Source organism: Festucalex cinctus, chromosome 1, assembly GCF_051991245.1.
Source record: "Festucalex cinctus isolate MCC-2025b chromosome 1, RoL_Fcin_1.0, whole genome shotgun sequence".
Lineage (NCBI taxonomy): Eukaryota > Metazoa > Chordata > Actinopteri > Syngnathiformes > Syngnathidae > Festucalex > Festucalex cinctus.
Window position 1 is genome coordinate 7,031,031 of NC_135411.1, and position 18,946 is coordinate 7,049,976.

The following is an 18,946-nucleotide window of genomic DNA, read 5'->3' on the forward strand; positions in this document are numbered from 1 at the left end:
AAAAAAAATACTACACCTGCGGGTACTGAAATTTGAGTATGCGGGGGTTCCACTGTACTCACGTACTGTAATACCCTCACATGTGGGAAAGGAGAGCCACAGTCACAAGACTTAGACTTGACTTTATTGATCACTTTGGGATGGCTCCCTCTGGGAAATTTACATGTCCAGCAGCAACGAGAACAGATAATAAAATAAAATAAAATAAATAAATATATAATAAATAAATAAACACACTTTTTCAGCCACTGACTGAAAAGTAAACCATAATGAGCACACTCAACTAGCTGCTGTAGCTCACTCCCAAACTCTCACGCGTATTTTGCTGACGTCGTACTCCTCCCCATCAGACCCCGCCTCTTAAAGGCACATATGGAATACACAGAGACTGCAATACAAATTCAGTATTTTATTTTATTTTTTATATACATATATATATTTTTTATGCTTACAGTTGTATTTTGTGTACATTAAAATATGTTTGCAGTGTGTTGAAAAGTATGGTTTAGATTTGGGAGGAATATATATATATATTTTTTTATGTTATTTTTATTAGAGTATATTGTGGCTTTTCGCCAATTGCGGATGGACCTGGAACTTGTTCTTGCGATGAACTGTGATAAGATTTTTTTTTTCTTTGTTAAAAGTTGACAAGATGGCAAATGGCACTTCATTTATATATATATATATATATATATATATATATATATATATATATATATATATATATATATATAGTGCGTTTCAACGACCACCATACCACTGATCCATGCCGCCCCCAAGATGACATTTGTGTCCGATTTAAACAGGCTCGGACGCCGACGCATGTTACAACATTGTGACACTTTTTTTTTTCTTTTTTTTTTTCAGGTTCCTATGAACTGTTTTGACAACACAAAATAATATGCTCGAACCGTCGACTGTTTTAATTCTCATGGGAACACACGAGTGCACTGTTGAATACGTTCGGCTGATCCTCCTGACATTTGCGGTGTCGTGCATCTCATCCTGTGCCTCCCGTTGTGTTGAGAGGAAATCCGCATCTCAGTAAGAGTCGTACGATCTCCCCGCTGTTCTGTTTGCCGTCAACTCTCGCTGCCCTGATGAGGTTCCCCATCAAGAAAGCTCCGGAAAATGTGATTTTTTTTTTTTTTTTTTTTTTGTAGAAATAACACACAAGTGCATGCAAGTTGTTGATGATCAGACTTAAGTGTTATTCCTCTTGTACAGTAGCGTGCAATTAATTAGCATACGTTTAGCTCATATGGCATAGTACAAAATACACTAGCAATTGAATGACAAGGCATTCTACCACTATATTACGGACGGTTCATCTTCCGCACCATCACTATATGGCATATTTAAAAAAATAATTAGTACCAACATTCATGAATTCAAAGTGAGAAAAAGAGGCAGAGAGGCATATTTCAGTTTGTTTGTTTGTTTGTTTGTTTGTTGTTGCTGCTAATGGTGCATTCGAGGATGGTCGGAAGTCGGACCTTTCCAAGTTCAAACCAGGAAGTGTGGCCGACGGACTACAAGTGACGTCACTCTAAAATGGCGACCACAGACGGTGAACGGTAAAACACAATTTACTCGCGTATAAAACTAGGTAGCTTTCGTCATTCATAAATATTCGACATAACTTCACTTAACACAACGTACGTGACAGTACGCCGCTATCTCCCGGCATGAAATTATGCGGTGAACTCCCGAACTGTATGGAATGCTTATGAAATAAGATGAAAACAATAAATGAAGTTTGAAGTTTATTGAGCATGTAAACATAACATATAAACGTAAACAAATAGCAAGTAAAAATTGAGAGAAAGAAAAAGAAAAAAACTCATAATCATTGGAAATGGTTTCGATGTCCAAAGGGAGTAGGAAGAAGTTAAAAACTTATCTAATCCTTTTTTTTTTTTTAAATAAAAAATAAATAAATAAATAAATAAAAATAAAAAAATTAAAAAAAAATTAAAAAACTTATCTAATCCTACCCATTATTCTTTACATCTTATTTCAACAGTAAATTAACACATCACAATAAAAGAAAACGTACAATTATACTCATGTGGACAACCCCGCTTCAACACACGTACAATTGCCAATCGCGCATGTGCATGAGCCCCCCGGGCGCACACCGCAACTATACATCATCGTACTCGCACATACAACCCTAAATGAATAAAAAATAATAATAAATGAAGCAAAATTGCAAGAAGATAAGTTTGCTGGAGGTCAAAAATGAGTTTTAAGAACCAAAATAAAAAACAATTCATCACTATCCGCCATTTTGGTTGTTTACTTTCGCCTCGAACGCTTTCATGTCGGAACTGAGAAAAAAAAACAACAACTCGGATATATCCGACCATCCTCGAATGCAGCATTAGCGCTTGTGTCTTCCAAGAAAGTAAAAATGTGCAATTGAACGTGCTGTTAAAAAACAGAACAAAACTGGGAAGTGTGCACAGCATCTTGCTGCTTAAGTCATCTTTACTCATTCCCCTCTATGGAGTGTTGTGTTAAAAAAAAAAAAAAGTACTAAAATTATGATTTGATTTATACGTACAGTTTTGCACATAAGTTCAATAAAATTTTACGGACATAAAAGTTTCGAGGCAGTTATCAACTCATTCACTCGCCGCCATTTTCACATTTCGCAATCCTGTTCGCTGTTCCTGTTTTGCTGGATTTTTACTGATTTTGCAAGGCGCACAGAATATTGTGTTCTATTGCTATAAAAGCATGGAACCTATCAAAAGAAAGATTAAAGTCTCTTCTTTCATCAGGAAAATAAAGTATATCTGCATCTGTTTCAGTTTTGAAGCAATTAGCATTAGGATAAAGCTAAGTTTCATCATTATTCACATTCCTGGTGAAAACACTTGTTGCAACATGGCCCTGGTTGATCTCTTATACTCTGCTGCCACCTGCTTGCCATTTTTTGTTTAATAACTACGGAAAAAAAAAAAGTATGTTTCTATCTGTTTCCGTTTTGCAGCAATTAGCATTAGAAGAGAGCTTCAGTTTCATCAGTTTTCACAAATCTATTTAAAATTGTAAGTAATTGAGCTTTTTTTCTAGATGGCCCTGGTTGATCCCTTTGCTCTGCTGCCACCTGCTGGCCGTTTGTGTAATAACTACCATTTCTGCAACCGTTCTTTGCGGTTGAGAGGCTGCCTCTGTATGCTCTAGCATTAAAAAAAAAAAAGTGTATAAATACGTCTTTGGGACATTTACAACATTTAAAAAAAAACGTATTTACACGTTATTGGGAGCAAATGAGTTAAAGATGAAATGAAAATGTATTGCCTTAAAAGGTTAAATACTTAAATACAGTGATTATTTGGGGTACCATTAGAGCATGGTGGGGGTAAGTATGGATTAATGGCCTTCATTTCAATGGGGGAACTTGATTTGGGATACGAGTAATTTGAGTTACAAGCATAGCCATGGAACGCATTCAACTTGTAAGTCAAGGTAGTACTGTGTACATATGTTTAATTCTCAATGTGTGTTTGAAAGCTTATCATCACCGTAATAGTTGTGCTACTTTCTGTTAGCGCGTCCATATTGTTTCGCGTTATATGTTAGCATTAAGCTAGACTCATTTTAGTGTTTATGTTGAATTGTCTGTTGTATCTTGTGAGGTGCTAAAGAACTCTTTAAAAAGTGTTACCTCGTCACTCGTCCTCATGTGGAGCCGATCGCAGGTGACTTTTGGACTGGCCACCAGTTGAAACGACGATGATTTTTATTTTCATTTACTTGTGAAGGGGAAATTTGTTTGCAAATGGGAGCAGCTTTCCAAAACGGATTGTGTTCAACCTTTTTTTTTTTTTGTATTAGACATGAGAAAAAGCTGTGCGGTTTGGTCCGCACAATGCATTTTAATGAGGCATCCCAATTTGGACAGCAAATTAACTTCAAGTGGGGCAATTACCTGCAGCCCTTTTCTCTCTCTTTTTTTTTTTTTTTTTTTTTTTTTTTTTTGTTAATGCAGTGCACATCTCAGCTATCAGTGGCGCTATTAGCACTCCAAAAAGCTGCCTCCGTGACATGAGGGGAGATGCATTATTCAAAAGCATGCCGAGTACCTAGCAACAGCCTGCAAATCAACACTGGAACAAACAACACTCTTTGCTACTCTCTTTTTTTTTTTTTTTTTTTTTTAACGACTGTGCATGTGTTGTGAGCAATTACCTGCAAAAAACAAAACAACAAAAAAACACACTTTAATCTGTTTCTGCCCTCAGGATATTGAGTTCATACACTGACCCAAATGCTACGTTGGGGCAAAATCACAAAATCAGCCACAGTTTTCAAGAAAAATAACATGAAATTGTCAATACATGTGAAATTTTTATTGATTGATTTTTTTATTTTTTATTTTTTTTTAATCTATATGGGAAGTGCAGGTGGCCGGCTACCAGTCCAGGGTGTACGCCACCACTGGCTCAAAGTCAGCCGGGATAGGCGTCAGCTCACTGGCGAGACGCAACCCTTTGTGAGGATAGGAAATGAATGGATGACTGAATCATAAAATTTGAGTTATTTTTGAAAAGTATAAAATAAATATATAAATAACATAAAGAAACTAGTGTAACTCGGGCATTTACATTCGTTTGTTTCTTTATTCGTTATGGTCAATATAGCCTACAGACAATAATAAAATTGAGTTTAGAGATAATCTGTGCAAGATTATGGTTAATTCATTTTCAACTGTAGCAGATTGTAAGTGAAATCCATGATATCGAAATAGTACTCTTTGGTCATGTTTTATAGAATCAATTTGCATGTTGTCCTTTTCCAGAAAAGTGAGCTTTAAGCCGCACATTCACTTATTTTCTGTCACGTGTTGGAGGTTGGATCCCAAAGCGCACACACAAATAAGGTTTTAAAGATTTATTCACATTGAGAGGCATAGAGCAATAAGCAATAATCCGGCAAACGCACACAATTCTCAGACTGCTACTACGGACAGTGAATCGATCTGATTGGTTGTGGCTAAGGATTAAAGATTGACATCACAAAGCTCATGACATCACATAGCATAAAACCAGTTGAAACATCACATAGCGTCTTTCCAGTTGAAACCAGATGATGGTTACATCAGTACATAACAGACACTTGACCTCACGGTCATGAACTCAAACTTAACACTGGCGTGACCCCAGACATAACAATTTGCAGTCCGCAAAATCTAGAAGCAGCACCACTGAACGCTGGTGTTTGCCTGCCGCTGTTTTAACGCCTAAAACATCCCCCCCCCCCCCAAAAAAAAGTTTGACTTTATAGTTTAAAATGTCTTCCACTCTGCATTGAGAGCAAAGGTAAATTCCAAGTTATTGTGCTTATTGGTGTCGTGTATAAAATGAATCCTCTACACAGGTAAACATCCTCAAGCTAAGATAACTAGCTTAGCGGAGATGTTTGCTAGTCTGGAGCAATCGGCTTTCATTTTTTTGGTAAGACTAATGAGCTTAGCTTCTAAACAGTTGATTCAAAGCACATTAGCTAACTAGTCGCATAAACGTGCATGGACTGATGTATAAAATTTCAATTAACACAATGACAACAACAGATTTTAGTTGCCGTGTTTTCCTTTTGTTCTTGTTGTCATTAGCTGCTTTTCCACCAACAAGCCCAGGATCTTTGAGTTCTGGGTAAAGGGAGTTTTGGTTGTAAAAGTTCGGCAGGGTTTCCATAGCGTCTTATAGAGTTCTCGGCAATTAATTCAAATGAGTTTGATGACGTATGAGTTTGATGAGCTCAGCCAAAGTAAAAACAAATTTGACCAACCAATCAGCCGCGGTCATTGCAGCCCGCCCCCTCAAAGTTCCAGCATGACTCAGCAAAACCCTGCTGCTGAGAGAGTACTTGGAATGCCCCCTGGGGCATTTAATTACCCCGGAAATTGTTGTTGTTGTTGGTGGGAAAACTGAATTTTACCAAGGTAAACTGAAACGTTCTCCAAAAATTCCGGCGGTAGAAAAGCGTCTATAGTCTCGTCTTTTTGAGTGTATTAATGGTGCATTCAAGGATGGTCGGAAGTCGGATATATCTGAGTTGGTTTTTCCCAGTTCCGACCTGAAAACGTTCGAGATAAACAACCAAAATGGCGGAAAGTGGCAAATTGTTTCATTTTGACCTCCAGCAAACTTATGATGAAGCAAAATTGCGAAAATTTGCTGGAGTTCAAAACGATTTACCACTAACCGCCATTTTGGTTGTTTACTTTCGCCTCGAACGGTTTCACGTCGGAACTGGGAAAAACCAACTCGGATATATCCGACTTCCGACCGTCCTCGAATGCAGCATTATATGAAGTTGGGAAAAGTCTGATTTCCCACTTTCCTCGAATGCAGCAAAAGACCGTTCTGTTCTTCTGACTCGTATGATGATTCACAAATGTGTCAAGCAGCCACAGTATAGTAGCAAAGACAACTTAATTGATATCAGGATTTGTTTGCTTTAAAGGGGCTGTCTGCCGGATTCACTCAGGAAAATGCACTTTTTAAATACAGGATGTACACACTTTAACTTTCTCTCAGTCTACATATCTGGGTTTATGTTCATCTTTTGTGGTAATTTCGTCCTAAACCCCCACCTCCCCAGCCTGTATTTTACCATTTTGTGTTTGTTTTGTAAACATCGGGACGTTACTGTGGAAAGACAGTGTTTACACCCCCCCAGCCAATCGCAGAGCGGGGGGGCGTGTCGCAAACGGGGCCGGGCGAGCGTGTCGGCTGCGTGACGTCACTCTCGCAGCAATTTGAAAGCACGCGCAGATTTTTTTTTTCTTCACTCACTCACTCACTCACTCACAGAAGTATGAGTGAGTGAGTGAGTGAGTTTCTGTGAGTGAGTTTCTGTGAGTGAGTGAGTGAGTGAGTGAGTTTCTGTGAGTGAGTATCTGTGAGTGAGTGAGTGAGTGAGTGAGTGAGTGAGTGAGTGAGTGAGTGAGTGAAAAAAAAAAAATCCGTGCGTGCTTTCAAATTACCGCGGGAGTGACGTCACGCAGCCGACACGTTCGCCCGGCCCCGTTTGCGACACGCCCACCCGCTCTCCGATTGGCTGGAGGGGTGTAAACATTGTCTTTCCACAGAAACGTCCCGCTGTTTACAACACAAACACAAAATGGCAAAATACAGGCTGGGGAGGTGGGGGTTTAGGACGAAATTACCACAAAAGATGAACATAAACCCAGATATGTAGACTGAGAGAAAGTTAAAGTGTGTACATCCTGTATTTAAAAAGTGCATTTTCCTGAGTGAATCCGGCAGACAGTCCCTTTAAGTATCTGATACCTTGAAATAACTATACCTGTTTGCTCAATCAAAGCAGTCTGCAGCTTGTGATGTAGCTTTTTTTTTTTTTTTGGTGTGTTGTTTCAATGTTATTTGGTGTTGAAACTGGTGTACATGAGGAGAGAGGATGTGATGAGGTTAAGCTGGTGGTCAGACTGACATTCTAATTTAATTCACAGACACCGGCTCAACCTTTCAAGGTTTATATCGGATTATGTTCATATAAAGACACCCCCCCCCCCCTTTTTTTTTTCCTTTTTTTTTTTTTAACCAGGCACCCTCCCCCTTCCACCTACACCGCCACCCTCTCTTCTTTGAATGGGGGCGCCTGGAACCGTCTGCCTGCCTGCCTGCCTGCCCGTCAAGCGTCTTTGTTTCAAACTGATCCGGCTTCTCTTGTGGAGCACCCAAAGGTGGCCGAGCGGCTCGCACCCACATCACGCCCAAGCAGCCGGAAGAAGATGAAGAAGCGCCCATCGTCACCGGCCGCTCGCTGAAGTCAGTAACACAGTAACCGCAAAGTGCCGCAAAGTGCTGCTTCACGCCCGCGCCGTCGAGCTGCACCTGCAAAAGCTTTTTTTTTTTCCTTCTTCTTCTTCTGTCCTCCGCGCGCATTCCAGCGGATTCCATCCCTGCTTTGTCCCCCCTTGAGGTGAGTGCGGCCGTTATTGCTGGTGGAATTTACTGTCACAAGCGTCGTGCATCATTTGGGAAGCATTTAAAGTCTGTGAGCTGCATGGTTAAAAAAAAAAAAAAAAAAAAAAAAAAGGTGACAAATGAGCTGCACGTGTGTGGACTTGCATGCATGAAATGAGATCACGAGCCAACAAAGTGATGGCGTCAATCGGGGGCAAATCAGTGCGCCGTATTTGTGAATTATTTACACCTCAAAGCTTTTTAATACGGAGTGAAATTTACGACTGATGTAGTGGTTGCCTATGCATAAAACATCAACTCTCGTCCCCCCCGCACCCGCGCACGCGTGTGTGCTTGTACGCATTTTTTTTTAGCCTGCTGAGATTTTTAATTTGAACAAGTTTGGACTGTGCGAGTCCAGTTTCTGAATCAGAAGGTTGGAGTGATGTGATGGTAAAGACTTGAACAGGTGTTTGTGAAATCTATTGTGTTGCGATCAGGTCTTGATGTCACCTGCGCATGACATCCAAGGACGCCTTACAACCTGCATGCTCATTGGCCGGTGCAATGACCACATAATGTGCCTTCAAATAATGCGTACAACCTTCAATGGCACATTTTTTAGAGTAAAGCAAACGCCAAACAAAATTGTCACAAAAAGTGCAATTGTTTTCTTATTTGGTGCTCAGGCGAAAACCATGTCTAACATAAAAGGATTGCTTTGGTGCCGTCTGGTGGCATCGTTATGCTAAGCAACTATGTTGAACCGAAGGGAAAAGCTTCATTTAGTCATGCCTTGTCGAATAGTAACAAAAAAAATGCTTTGATGCCATCTTGTGGCAACTATTGGCAATTATAAACCTTTTGGGTGGCTGTCAATTACTCGTTGATTTTTGCTGTTCACTTGGTTTACTGTCCACAGATGAATTGGACCTAATGCCATGTAATGGATTTTGTACTAGACATATTCCAACCCAGATAATTTCTGGGTGGTGGCAACTCAGTTTGGTAAAGCTGAACTTCTGCATACACATTAACACGTGCATTTTTTTTTTTTTTTTTGGTCTGGCGTAAACCAGTTCCCTACAGCCACTGATCTATATATATGACTGGATAGCCGATAGGCCGCCATATTAACCTTGCTCTCGCAAGATGAATTCTCGCGGTATTTGTGAGTTTACAAACCCCGGAGAATACATCTTGTACCTCTCCCATTGATTTCCACCAATCACAGAGCGACATTGTGTTTGGGGGCGGGATATGCAACTGTGACGAAACCAGGAAGCCAGCGCTGACGCAGGGGCTAACAATCAAACCCAACATGGACGAATGGACGCTACAATTAATTGTGTTCTCGCAGAATGACTCACCGTTTCCTTGTTGAATGTGGAACACCCGTGGCCATGATTGGTTAAAACAAACGCGTAGAATGTCGCATCGTCCACTCAGCACAAATTATTGCGCAGAATGTCCCGCCTTTTCCTGACCAAATTACTGACCAATTACTGTGGAGCTATTGCCAAGTTAACATACCTTAGGCTTCCACTTCCACTTTGTCCTCCAACAAACTCCTTTTTTTTTTTTTTTTTTGTAGCTAGCGGCTCCAAACGACTGGTTTCGATGATTCACAGTAATGTAGTATCCTACTTGTGATGTTTTTTTTGTGACACTTGACATATTTCCCACCTTTTAACAAAAACTCTCACCGAAAAAATCAAGTCCTCTACATTGATTCATTATGGGATGCTTGCCCTCCAGGAGGCGGAGCTGGAGCTCAGTGGGGACGTCATCTGGAAGGTTCTATACCAGGGGTCTCCAAGTTGGGTCCTCGAGAGCCCCTATCCAGCCTGTTTTCCATGTCATAACATACCTGATTCATGATCGGGATCGTTATCGGGCTTGTGCTGATTAGCTGATCATTAGATTCAGCTGTGTTGAAGGATGGCGACATGGAAAACAGGCTGGATAGGGGCTCTCGAGGACCCAACTTGGAGACACCTGGTCTGTACAATTCATACAGTAGTCTGCTCGCGAAGTGGGAGTAACAAGATGGCCGCCCTGTGAATTTAACGGCTTCCACTGGCGTGTATGGGCTATTGGCTATCCACTCTAGTCATATATACAGGTCAGTGCCTACAGTGAGTACTCGAAATTCAGTGGAACTTCGATTCAGTGGACCCGCAACCAACGGAACAATTTGCTGTGGCATCATCAACACAAAACGAGAGTGGTCACGTGTTTCCGGCTTTCTGTCTTATCATAGATAAACAGACTTGGACTAGACTAGAGTCGGTTATAAAGCACGTCAATGTGGCGGCCATGTTGGCAGGGGAGATTGTCCCAAAATGGAAAACATAGATGTTAGCTTAGCTTTTTTTTCTCTCCATCCAACAAGGTAAGTTTGGATAAGCTTGAAAACTTTTCAAACACTTTCAAGCTTTTTGTACTGTTGTGGCCATTTATAGGGTAAAAACAAAAGCACAAAACAATAATTTTGTACTGTGCTGAATGTTTTTGATGGGCCACACCTACCACCAATTAATCTGTTAAATCGGGGTTCAGCTGAACCAAAAATGGACCCTGGACTTATATTTAGCACCTTTGTATGAAATGCACTATTCTATTTTAGCAGAAATGGACTTCTGTGACCATTTTGAAACTCCAAAGAGCAAAGAGTCTCAACATTAGCATGAGAGAGCCGTTTGGGTCACCTTGACAAATGAGCCGCATTGTTTAGCAGCCCCACCGAATACGGCCGACCCCTTCCTCAATACCTCACTCCCATGGACCAGTCAACCCCCCCACCCCATTCCTTGGCCTTGTTAGCGCACCCACCACCAGCTGGGTGTCTGTGCCATAAAGCGGGACGAGGTTAACAAGGCAGGCGCATGTACTGGAGCAGGAGGAGGTGCGGACCTTGTGTGTGTGTGTGTGTGTGTGTGCGTGTGTCGGTAAAGAGGAGAATAGCGAAGAAGAGCGGCGCTAAAAGCTACTAGTTTACAGCATGCATTTTTCATCGTATGTGTGAATGTGTGCGGAGCTGAGTGCACTCACTATTGGGCAGGATGGACAGAAAGCAGCTTCGTGGACTAGAAAAGGGTTCTAAAATAGTTTCTACATGTATATTCTTTTACTTTGTACTGTATATTATCTTCTGCATATCTGTAATGCTTTGACAGGAAATTGCAGTAGGCCTATATTAGTAAAAAAAAAAAAAGTTCCCATATTTCCAGCGGTTTTAGGGCATTTTTTTGTTTTTGTATTGACTGACTCAAAGAATGTTGGCTTCTGTGACAAGCACTAAACCAGGGGTGTCCAAACTTTTTCATTTGAGGGCCACTTCCAGAAAATCAGAAGGACGCAAGGGCCACATAATGTTATGAAGAGAAATTGTGTTTAGTCCGAAAAACTGCACAAATTTATTTGTGCTTTTGCATATTTAGAAAATGCTACAGTATATAAACCAATTTATTTGTAATATGGCAGTAGGGTTATTATTATAGTTTTGGAATTTTTCATTTTAGTTTTTATTTTGTTTTGAGTTTTGTTTTGTTTTAATTGAGTTAATTTTAATTGGTTTTCAGGGTGGTTCTGTAGTTTTTGTATTAGTTTTAGTTCTCTAATAAATGATGAATTTTAGTTTAGTTAGTTTCAGTATTAGTTTTAGTTTTTTTTATGTGTATTACTTGTGCGCAATATTTAAAAAACACCATGGGCGTGACGTCATTATTCCGGTTTATACCAAAATAAATCTACTAACAATCACATTTGAAATCATCCCCAAAAGCTCATGCAAAAGATATTTTTGCTATAATTATAGTTAGTTTTATTTTAGTTTTGTAAACATAACATGTAGTTTCAGTTCGTTTTCTTTTTTTAAAAAAAGCATCTTAGTTTCTATTTTATTTCGTTAACGAAATAGTTTTTTTTATTTTAGTTTTTTCGTTAGTTTTAGTTAACTAAAATAACCTTTAATAGCACTTGTGTTTTTCGACACCTTCCCTTCTTACTTTGACCAAACATTTTTGGTTTTATTTGAACTGAGTCAAATGCCATTTTTAGCATATGTCGCGGGCCACTAAAAAATATACGGCGGGCCGCAAATGGCCCCCGGGCCGTAGTTTGGACACCGATGCACTAAACCTACAAAATGAAAATGTCTCTTTGTGTCACAAGAAAAAAAAAAAGTTTGTAAACAGCAATAGAACATGGACTGGTTTCACCAAAATTGACTTTTTTTTTTTTTTTTTTTTTACTAAAAAGCAGAGCTTTCTTTCTTTCTTTCTTTCTTTCTTTCTTTCTTTCTTTCTTTCTTTCTTTCTTTCTTTCTTTCTTTCTTTCATCTGATTCATCAATTTGACAAAACAAATGGCAGATTAATCGATTATTTAAAATACTCGCGAGTTGCAGCCTTCCTGTTTCTGACACCCGTTTCTATACTCCTCTTTGCTATTATAATTTGCCTGTATTGTATCCACTAGCATTTATGACTGTGTGAAAATGAGTTTAATGACTTAATACCAGCCGTGTAAGGTGCTAGTCATGTTTGTTTTCCGATGTGTGATGTCACCTCAGTTTATGCTAGTGTGGTCTTTACCATACGCTAGCTAACACTATTGATGAGCATCAAAGTGGTGTTTTTGTTGGATAGTTGACCTATTGTATACCATCATTTCAGCAACATGGGTTTATGAATGTGTACATGTGAGAATGATGGTGTTGATACTTTATGATCCTCTCCATTTGTAAACCCGTATCTCACTGAGCGGCGCAGATTCACGAATATTGCTATTTTGCCAGGTTTCATTCTAAACTGCAGGACGTTTGGCGGACCCTCACAAAGCATTTTTTTGCTGTTTTTGCGCTTGCAAATTTTTTTTGAATACGTTCAAAATAGTGACATTTGACATGTTCACGACGGTATCTAACAAATTTCCTAAATAAATACAATGAACACAGCCTTGTTAAAAAAACAAAACACGAACAACAACAATAACAACAACCTGTCCATGATGAATCTTTTTGTTGCTTTCTGCTGTTTGATAAATATGAGGCAAGCTCGATGCTAATTATGCCGCACCATCTAGCTAGCTAACAATGCGCTTCGACTAGCTAGCACAGCTAAACGTGTTACAGAGTCTTTGTTGGTTTCTGCTGTTTGGTAAATATGAGGCAATTGCTCGATGCTAATTATGCCACACCATCTAGCTAGCTAGCTAGCAATGCGCTTCAACTAGCTAGCACAGCTAAACATGTTACAGAATCTTTTCAGTCAGTAATCATCTCCATGGCGACAAATAAAGTGCACTTCTGAAAAGGCATGACAAAATTTTAAGTAAACAGAAGACTGAAGCCATGCTAATTGCTAAGCTAATGCCTCTTATTCCACACCATCTAGCTAGCTAGCAATGACATTCGACTAGCTAGCGCGGCTAAACATGTTACAGTCGTTTCAGTCAGTAAGTCAAGTAATCATCACCTCCATGGCGACAAATAAAGTGCACTTCCTAAAGGCATGACAAGATGTTTAAGTAAACAAAAGACTGAAGCCATGCTAATTACTAAGCTAATGCCACTTATGCCACACCATCTAGCTAGCTAGCAATGACCTTTGACTAGCTAGTGCGGCTAAACATGTTACAGTCGTTTCAGTCAGTAAGTCAAGTAATCATCACCTCCATGGCGACAAATAAAGTCCACTTCTGAAAAGGCATGGCAAGATGTTTAAGTAAACAGAAGACTGAAACCATGCTAATTGCTAAGCTAATGCCACTTATGCCACACCATCTAGCTAGCTAGCAATGAGCTTCGACTAGCTAGCGCGGCTAAACATGTTACAGAGTCGTTTCAGTCATTAAGTCAAGTAATCATCACATCCATCCATGGCGACAAATAAAGTCCACTTCTGAAAAGGCATGACAAGATGTTTAAGTAAACAAAAGACTGAAGCCATGCTAATTACTAAGCTAATGCCACTTATGCCACACCATCTAGCTAGCTTGCAATGACATTCGACTAGCTAGCGCGGCTAAACATGTTACAGTCGTTTCAGTCAGTAAGTCAAGTAATCATCACCTCCATGGCAACAAATAAAGTGCACTTCCTAAAGGCATGACAAGATGTTTAAGTAAACAGAAGACTGAAACCATGCTAATTGCTAAGCTAATGCCACTTATGCCACACCATCTAGCTAGCTAGCAATGAGCTTCGACTAGCTAGCTCGGCTAAACATGTTACAGTCGTTTCAGTCAGTAAGTCAAGTAATCATCACATCCATGGCGACAAATAAAGTGCACTTCTGAAAAAGCATGACAAGACGTTAAGTAAACAAAAGACTGAAGTCATGCTAATTGCTAAGCTAATGCCACTTATGCCACACCATCTAGCTAGCTAGCAATGAGCTTCGACTAGCTAGCGCGGCTAAACATGTTACAGAGTCGTTTCAGTCAGTAAGTCAAGTAATCATCACCTCCAGGGCGACAAATAAAGTGCACTTCTGAAAAGGCATGGCAAGATTGTAAGTAAACAGAAGACTGAAGCCATGCTAATTGCTAAGCTAATGCCACTTATGCCACACCATCTAGCTAGCTAGCAATGAGCTTCGACTAGCTAGCGCGGCTAAACATGTTACAGAGTCGTTTCAGTCAGTAAGTCAAGTAATCATCACATCCATGGCGACAAATAAAGTGCACTTCCTAAAGGCATGACAAAATGTTTAAGTAAACAGAAGACTGAAACCATGCTAATTGCTAAGCTAATGCCACTTATGCCACACCATCTAGCTAGCTAGCAATGAGCTTCGACTAGCTAGCGCGGCTAAACATGTTACAGAGTCGTTTCAGTCATTAAGTCAAGTAATCATCACATCCATGGCGACAAATAAAGTGCACTTCCTAAAGGCATGACAAAATGTTTAAGTAAACAGAAGACTGAAGCCATGCTAATTGCTAAGCTAATGCCACTTATGCCACACCATCTAGCTAGCTAGCAATGAGCTTCGACTAGCTAGCGCGGCTAAACATGTTACAGAGTCGTTTCAGTCAGTAAGTCAAGTAATCATCACCTCCAGGGCGACAAATAAAGTGCACTTCTGAAAAGGCATGGCAAGATTGTAAGTAAACAGAAGACTGAAGCCATGCTAATTGCTAAGCTAATGCCACTTATGCCACACCATCTAGCTAGCTAGCAATGAGCTTCGACTAGCTAGCTCGGCTAAACATGTTACAGTCGTTTCAGTCAGTAAGTCAAGTAATCATCACCTCCATGGCAACAAATAAAGTGCACTTCCTAAAGGCATGACAAAATGTTTAAGTAAACAGAAGACTGAAACCATGCTAATTGCTAAGCTAATGCCACTTATGCCACACCATCTAGCTAGCTAGCAATGAGCTTCGACTAGCTAGCGCGGCTAAACATGTTACAGAGTCGTTTCAGTCATTAAGTCAAGTAATCATCACCTCCATGGCGACAAATAAAGTGCACTTCCTAAAGGCATGACAAAATGTTTAAGTAAACAAAAGACTGAAGCCATGCTAATTACTAAGCTAATGCCACTTATGCCACACCATCTAGCTAGCTTGCAATGACATTCGACTAGCTAGCGCGGCTAAACATGTTACAGTCGTTTCAGTCAGTAAGTCAAGTAATCATCACCTCCATGGCAACAAATAAAGTGCACTTCCTAAAGGCATGACAAGATGTTTAAGTAAACAGAAGACTGAAACCATGCTAATTGCTAAGCTAATGCCACTTATGCCACACCATCTAGCTAGCTAGCAATGAGCTTCGACTAGCTAGCTCGGCTAAACATGTTACAGTCGTTTCAGTCAGTAAGTCAAGTAATCATCACATCCATGGCGACAAATAAAGTGCACTTCTGAAAAAGCATGACAAGACGTTAAGTAAACAAAAGACTGAAGTCATGCTAATTGCTAAGCTAATGCCACTTATGCCACACCATCTAGCTAGCTAGCAATGAGCTTCGACTAGCTAGCGCGGCTAAACATGTTACAGAGTCGTTTCAGTCAGTAAGTCAAGTAATCATCACCTCCAGGGCGACAAATAAAGTGCACTTCTGAAAAGGCATGGCAAGATTGTAAGTAAACAGAAGACTGAAGCCATGCTAATTGCTAAGCTAATGCCACTTATGCCACACCATCTAGCTAGCTAGCAATGAGCTTCGACTAGCTAGCGCGGCTAAACATGTTACAGAGTCGTTTCAGTCAGTAAGTCAAGTAATCATCACCTCCATGGCAACAAATAAAGTGCACTTCCTAAAGGCATGACAAAATGTTTAAGTAAACAGAAGACTGAAACCATGCTAATTGCTAAGCTAATGCCACTTATGCCACACCATCTAGCTAGCTAGCAATGAGCTTCGACTAGCTAGCGCGGCTAAACATGTTACAGAGTCGTTTCAGTCATTAAGTCAAGTAATCATCACATCCATGGCGACAAATAAAGTGCACTTCCTAAAGGCATGACAAAATGTTTAAGTAAACAGAAGACTGAAGCCATGCTAATTGCTAAGCTAATGCCACTTATGCCACACCATCTAGCTAGCTAGCAATGAGCTTCGACTAGCTAGCGCGGCTAAACATGTTACAGAGTCGTTTCAGTCAGTAAGTCAAGTAATCATCACCTCCAGGGCGACAAATAAAGTGCACTTCTGAAAAGGCATGGCAAGATTGTAAGTAAACAGAAGACTGAAGCCATGCTAATTGCTAAGCTAATGCCACTTATGCCACACCATCTAGCTAGCTAGCAATGAGCTTCGACTAGCTAGCTCGGCTAAACATGTTACAGTCGTTTCAGTCAGTAAGTCAAGTAATCATCACCTCCATGGCAACAAATAAAGTGCACTTCCTAAAGGCATGACAAAATGTTTAAGTAAACAGAAGACTGAAACCATGCTAATTGCTAAGCTAATGCCACTTATGCCACACCATCTAGCTAGCTAGCAATGAGCTTCGACTAGCTAGCGCGGCTAAACATGTTACAGAGTCGTTTCAGTCATTAAGTCAAGTAATCATCACCTCCATGGCGACAAATAAAGTGCACTTCCTAAAGGCATGACAAAATGTTTAAGTAAACAGAAGACTGGAGCCATGCTAATTACTAAGCTAGTTCCACTTATGCCACACCATCTAGCTAGCTAGCAATGAGCTACGACTAGCTAGCTCGGCTAAACATGTTACAGAGTAGTTTCAGTCAGTAAGTCAAGTAATCATCACCTCCATGGCAACAAATAAAGTGCACTTCCTAAAGGCATGACAAAATGTTTAAGTAAACAGAAGACTAAAACCATGCTAATTGCTAAGCTAATGCCACTTATGCCACACCATCTAGCTAGCTAGCAATGAGCTTCGACTAGCTAGCGCGGCTAAACATGTTACAGAGTCGTTTCAGTCATTAAGTCAAGTAATCATCACATCCATCCATGGCGACAAATAAAGTCCACTTCTGAAAAGGCATGGCAAGACGTTATTTAGTAAATAAAAGACTGAAGCCATGCTAATTGCTAAAATAAAATTGACATGTAGACTTGAAAACCGCCATTAAGTACTTGGGTGATTGAGTGCATTTTTCACCGAAGTCTGACCTCATTCACTGGCCCTCAGTGGAAGACGTTTGGACAGCCAAACAGCTGACATTTGTTCAGGTGCTTTAGTGCTGAACATCTTCTGATTATCAGCCCTCTGAGGCAAACCTGGAATAATGTTAGCGGACTGTGATGAAGCCACAATATCAGACTCTTTCTCCCTTTGCAACCGGGAGCGAGCTCCCCGTGCCGCAAAGTGGCCAAAAAAGGGGATTGGCGCAGCTGAGCCATCAATCACCTTGACGGTGTAAGTGGGGAGGGCTTCAAGCTGCTGCTCGGGCCAACGCTTACCAGCGTGGATGAGAGGAGAGCGCAGCCACACAAAGGAAATGTCCCTCTCTCTCTGTCTTCCCCGTAAAGGTGACAACCGGCGCGGGACAAAACGCTCCATCGCTTACAAGTAACCTCAAAGTTTTATCCGCTTTTTGTGATCAATTCTTTCTGCTCTATTTTGCTGTTACATTTGGATTCTTTTTGTGTTGTTTTGTCCTCACCACCGCCGCCGCAAGAAAAATCTCCTCTCAGCACTTTCTGTCTTTGCTGAATGTGTGAATGTGAAACACACCTGAAGGACAATGCTTTTGTTTCTCTCCCCTCGGCGCAGTCGGCCTTCCACCAGCGCGGCGCATCCTAAAGTCAAACAAATGTTGGATCAAAACCGAATCGGCTTGCTGCTGTCTTTTCGTCCATTTCGCTCTGCGTTCTTCCCTGAGGATGCTCTAAATGTCTTCTTTGCTTGTGTGCAGAGCCGCACGTTTAATAAGCCGGAAGACTCACCCGACTCATATCGTATTAACTGGCTTTGTCACCGAGACCTGACCTCTGAACTATCACTTTTGCCGCTTTGGGGCGGCGTGAACACGCGGGCAACAGTGTAGCCATCCCAAGTTGAATGATTTAACCTTTGACCCTGCCAGACATACTCTCAACTAGGGGTGTAAAAAAAAATCGATTCGGCGATATATCGCGATACTACATCGCGCGATTCTCGAATCGATTCAATAATCGGCAGAATCGATTTTTTTTTTTTTTTTTTTTAGGATTCACACCTTGAGCATGAAAGAATGTTATATGAACGGAACATTAAGCCTTAATATTTTATTTTAATGCTGTTCAAACATGAAACAGATTACAACCTCTATAAGACTGAAATTTCAGATAAATAAATAATACATTTTCATATAAATCTTACACTCTACAAGCTTACTGATTAGTATTTTCTAAATTTGAATGAAAAAAATCGCAACAATCGACTTATAAATTCGTATCGGGATTAATCGGTATCGAATCGAATCGTGACCTGTGAATCGTGATACGAATCGAATCGTCAGGTACTAGGCAATTCACACCCCTACTCTCAACCAATAATATATTAACTCTTTGACCGCCAAAAACG

The 18,946-nt window shown here is 40.4% G+C and overlaps 1 protein-coding gene across 3 annotated transcripts in view; it reads left to right on the plus strand.

Moving 5' to 3' along the window:
- LOC144014174 (neurocan core protein-like) overlaps window positions 1-18,946 on the plus strand; it is a 99,099-nt gene that overhangs the window by 15,540 nt on the left and 64,613 nt on the right. Inside the window, exons 1-2 of one of the 3 annotated variants that reach the window (XM_077513791.1) lie at window positions 5,170-5,336; window positions 7,588-7,965. Coding sequence is in view for 1 of the 3 variants with exons in the window: in XM_077513773.1 (XP_077369899.1) it covers window positions 17,880-17,950 (71 nt within the window). In the remaining 2 variants the exon portion in view is untranslated. Of the gene's footprint in view, window positions 1-5,169; window positions 5,337-7,587; window positions 7,966-17,853; window positions 17,951-18,946 lie in introns of those variants that run through there. The other 2 variants (XM_077513781.1, XM_077513773.1) reach the window with 2 other exon arrangements.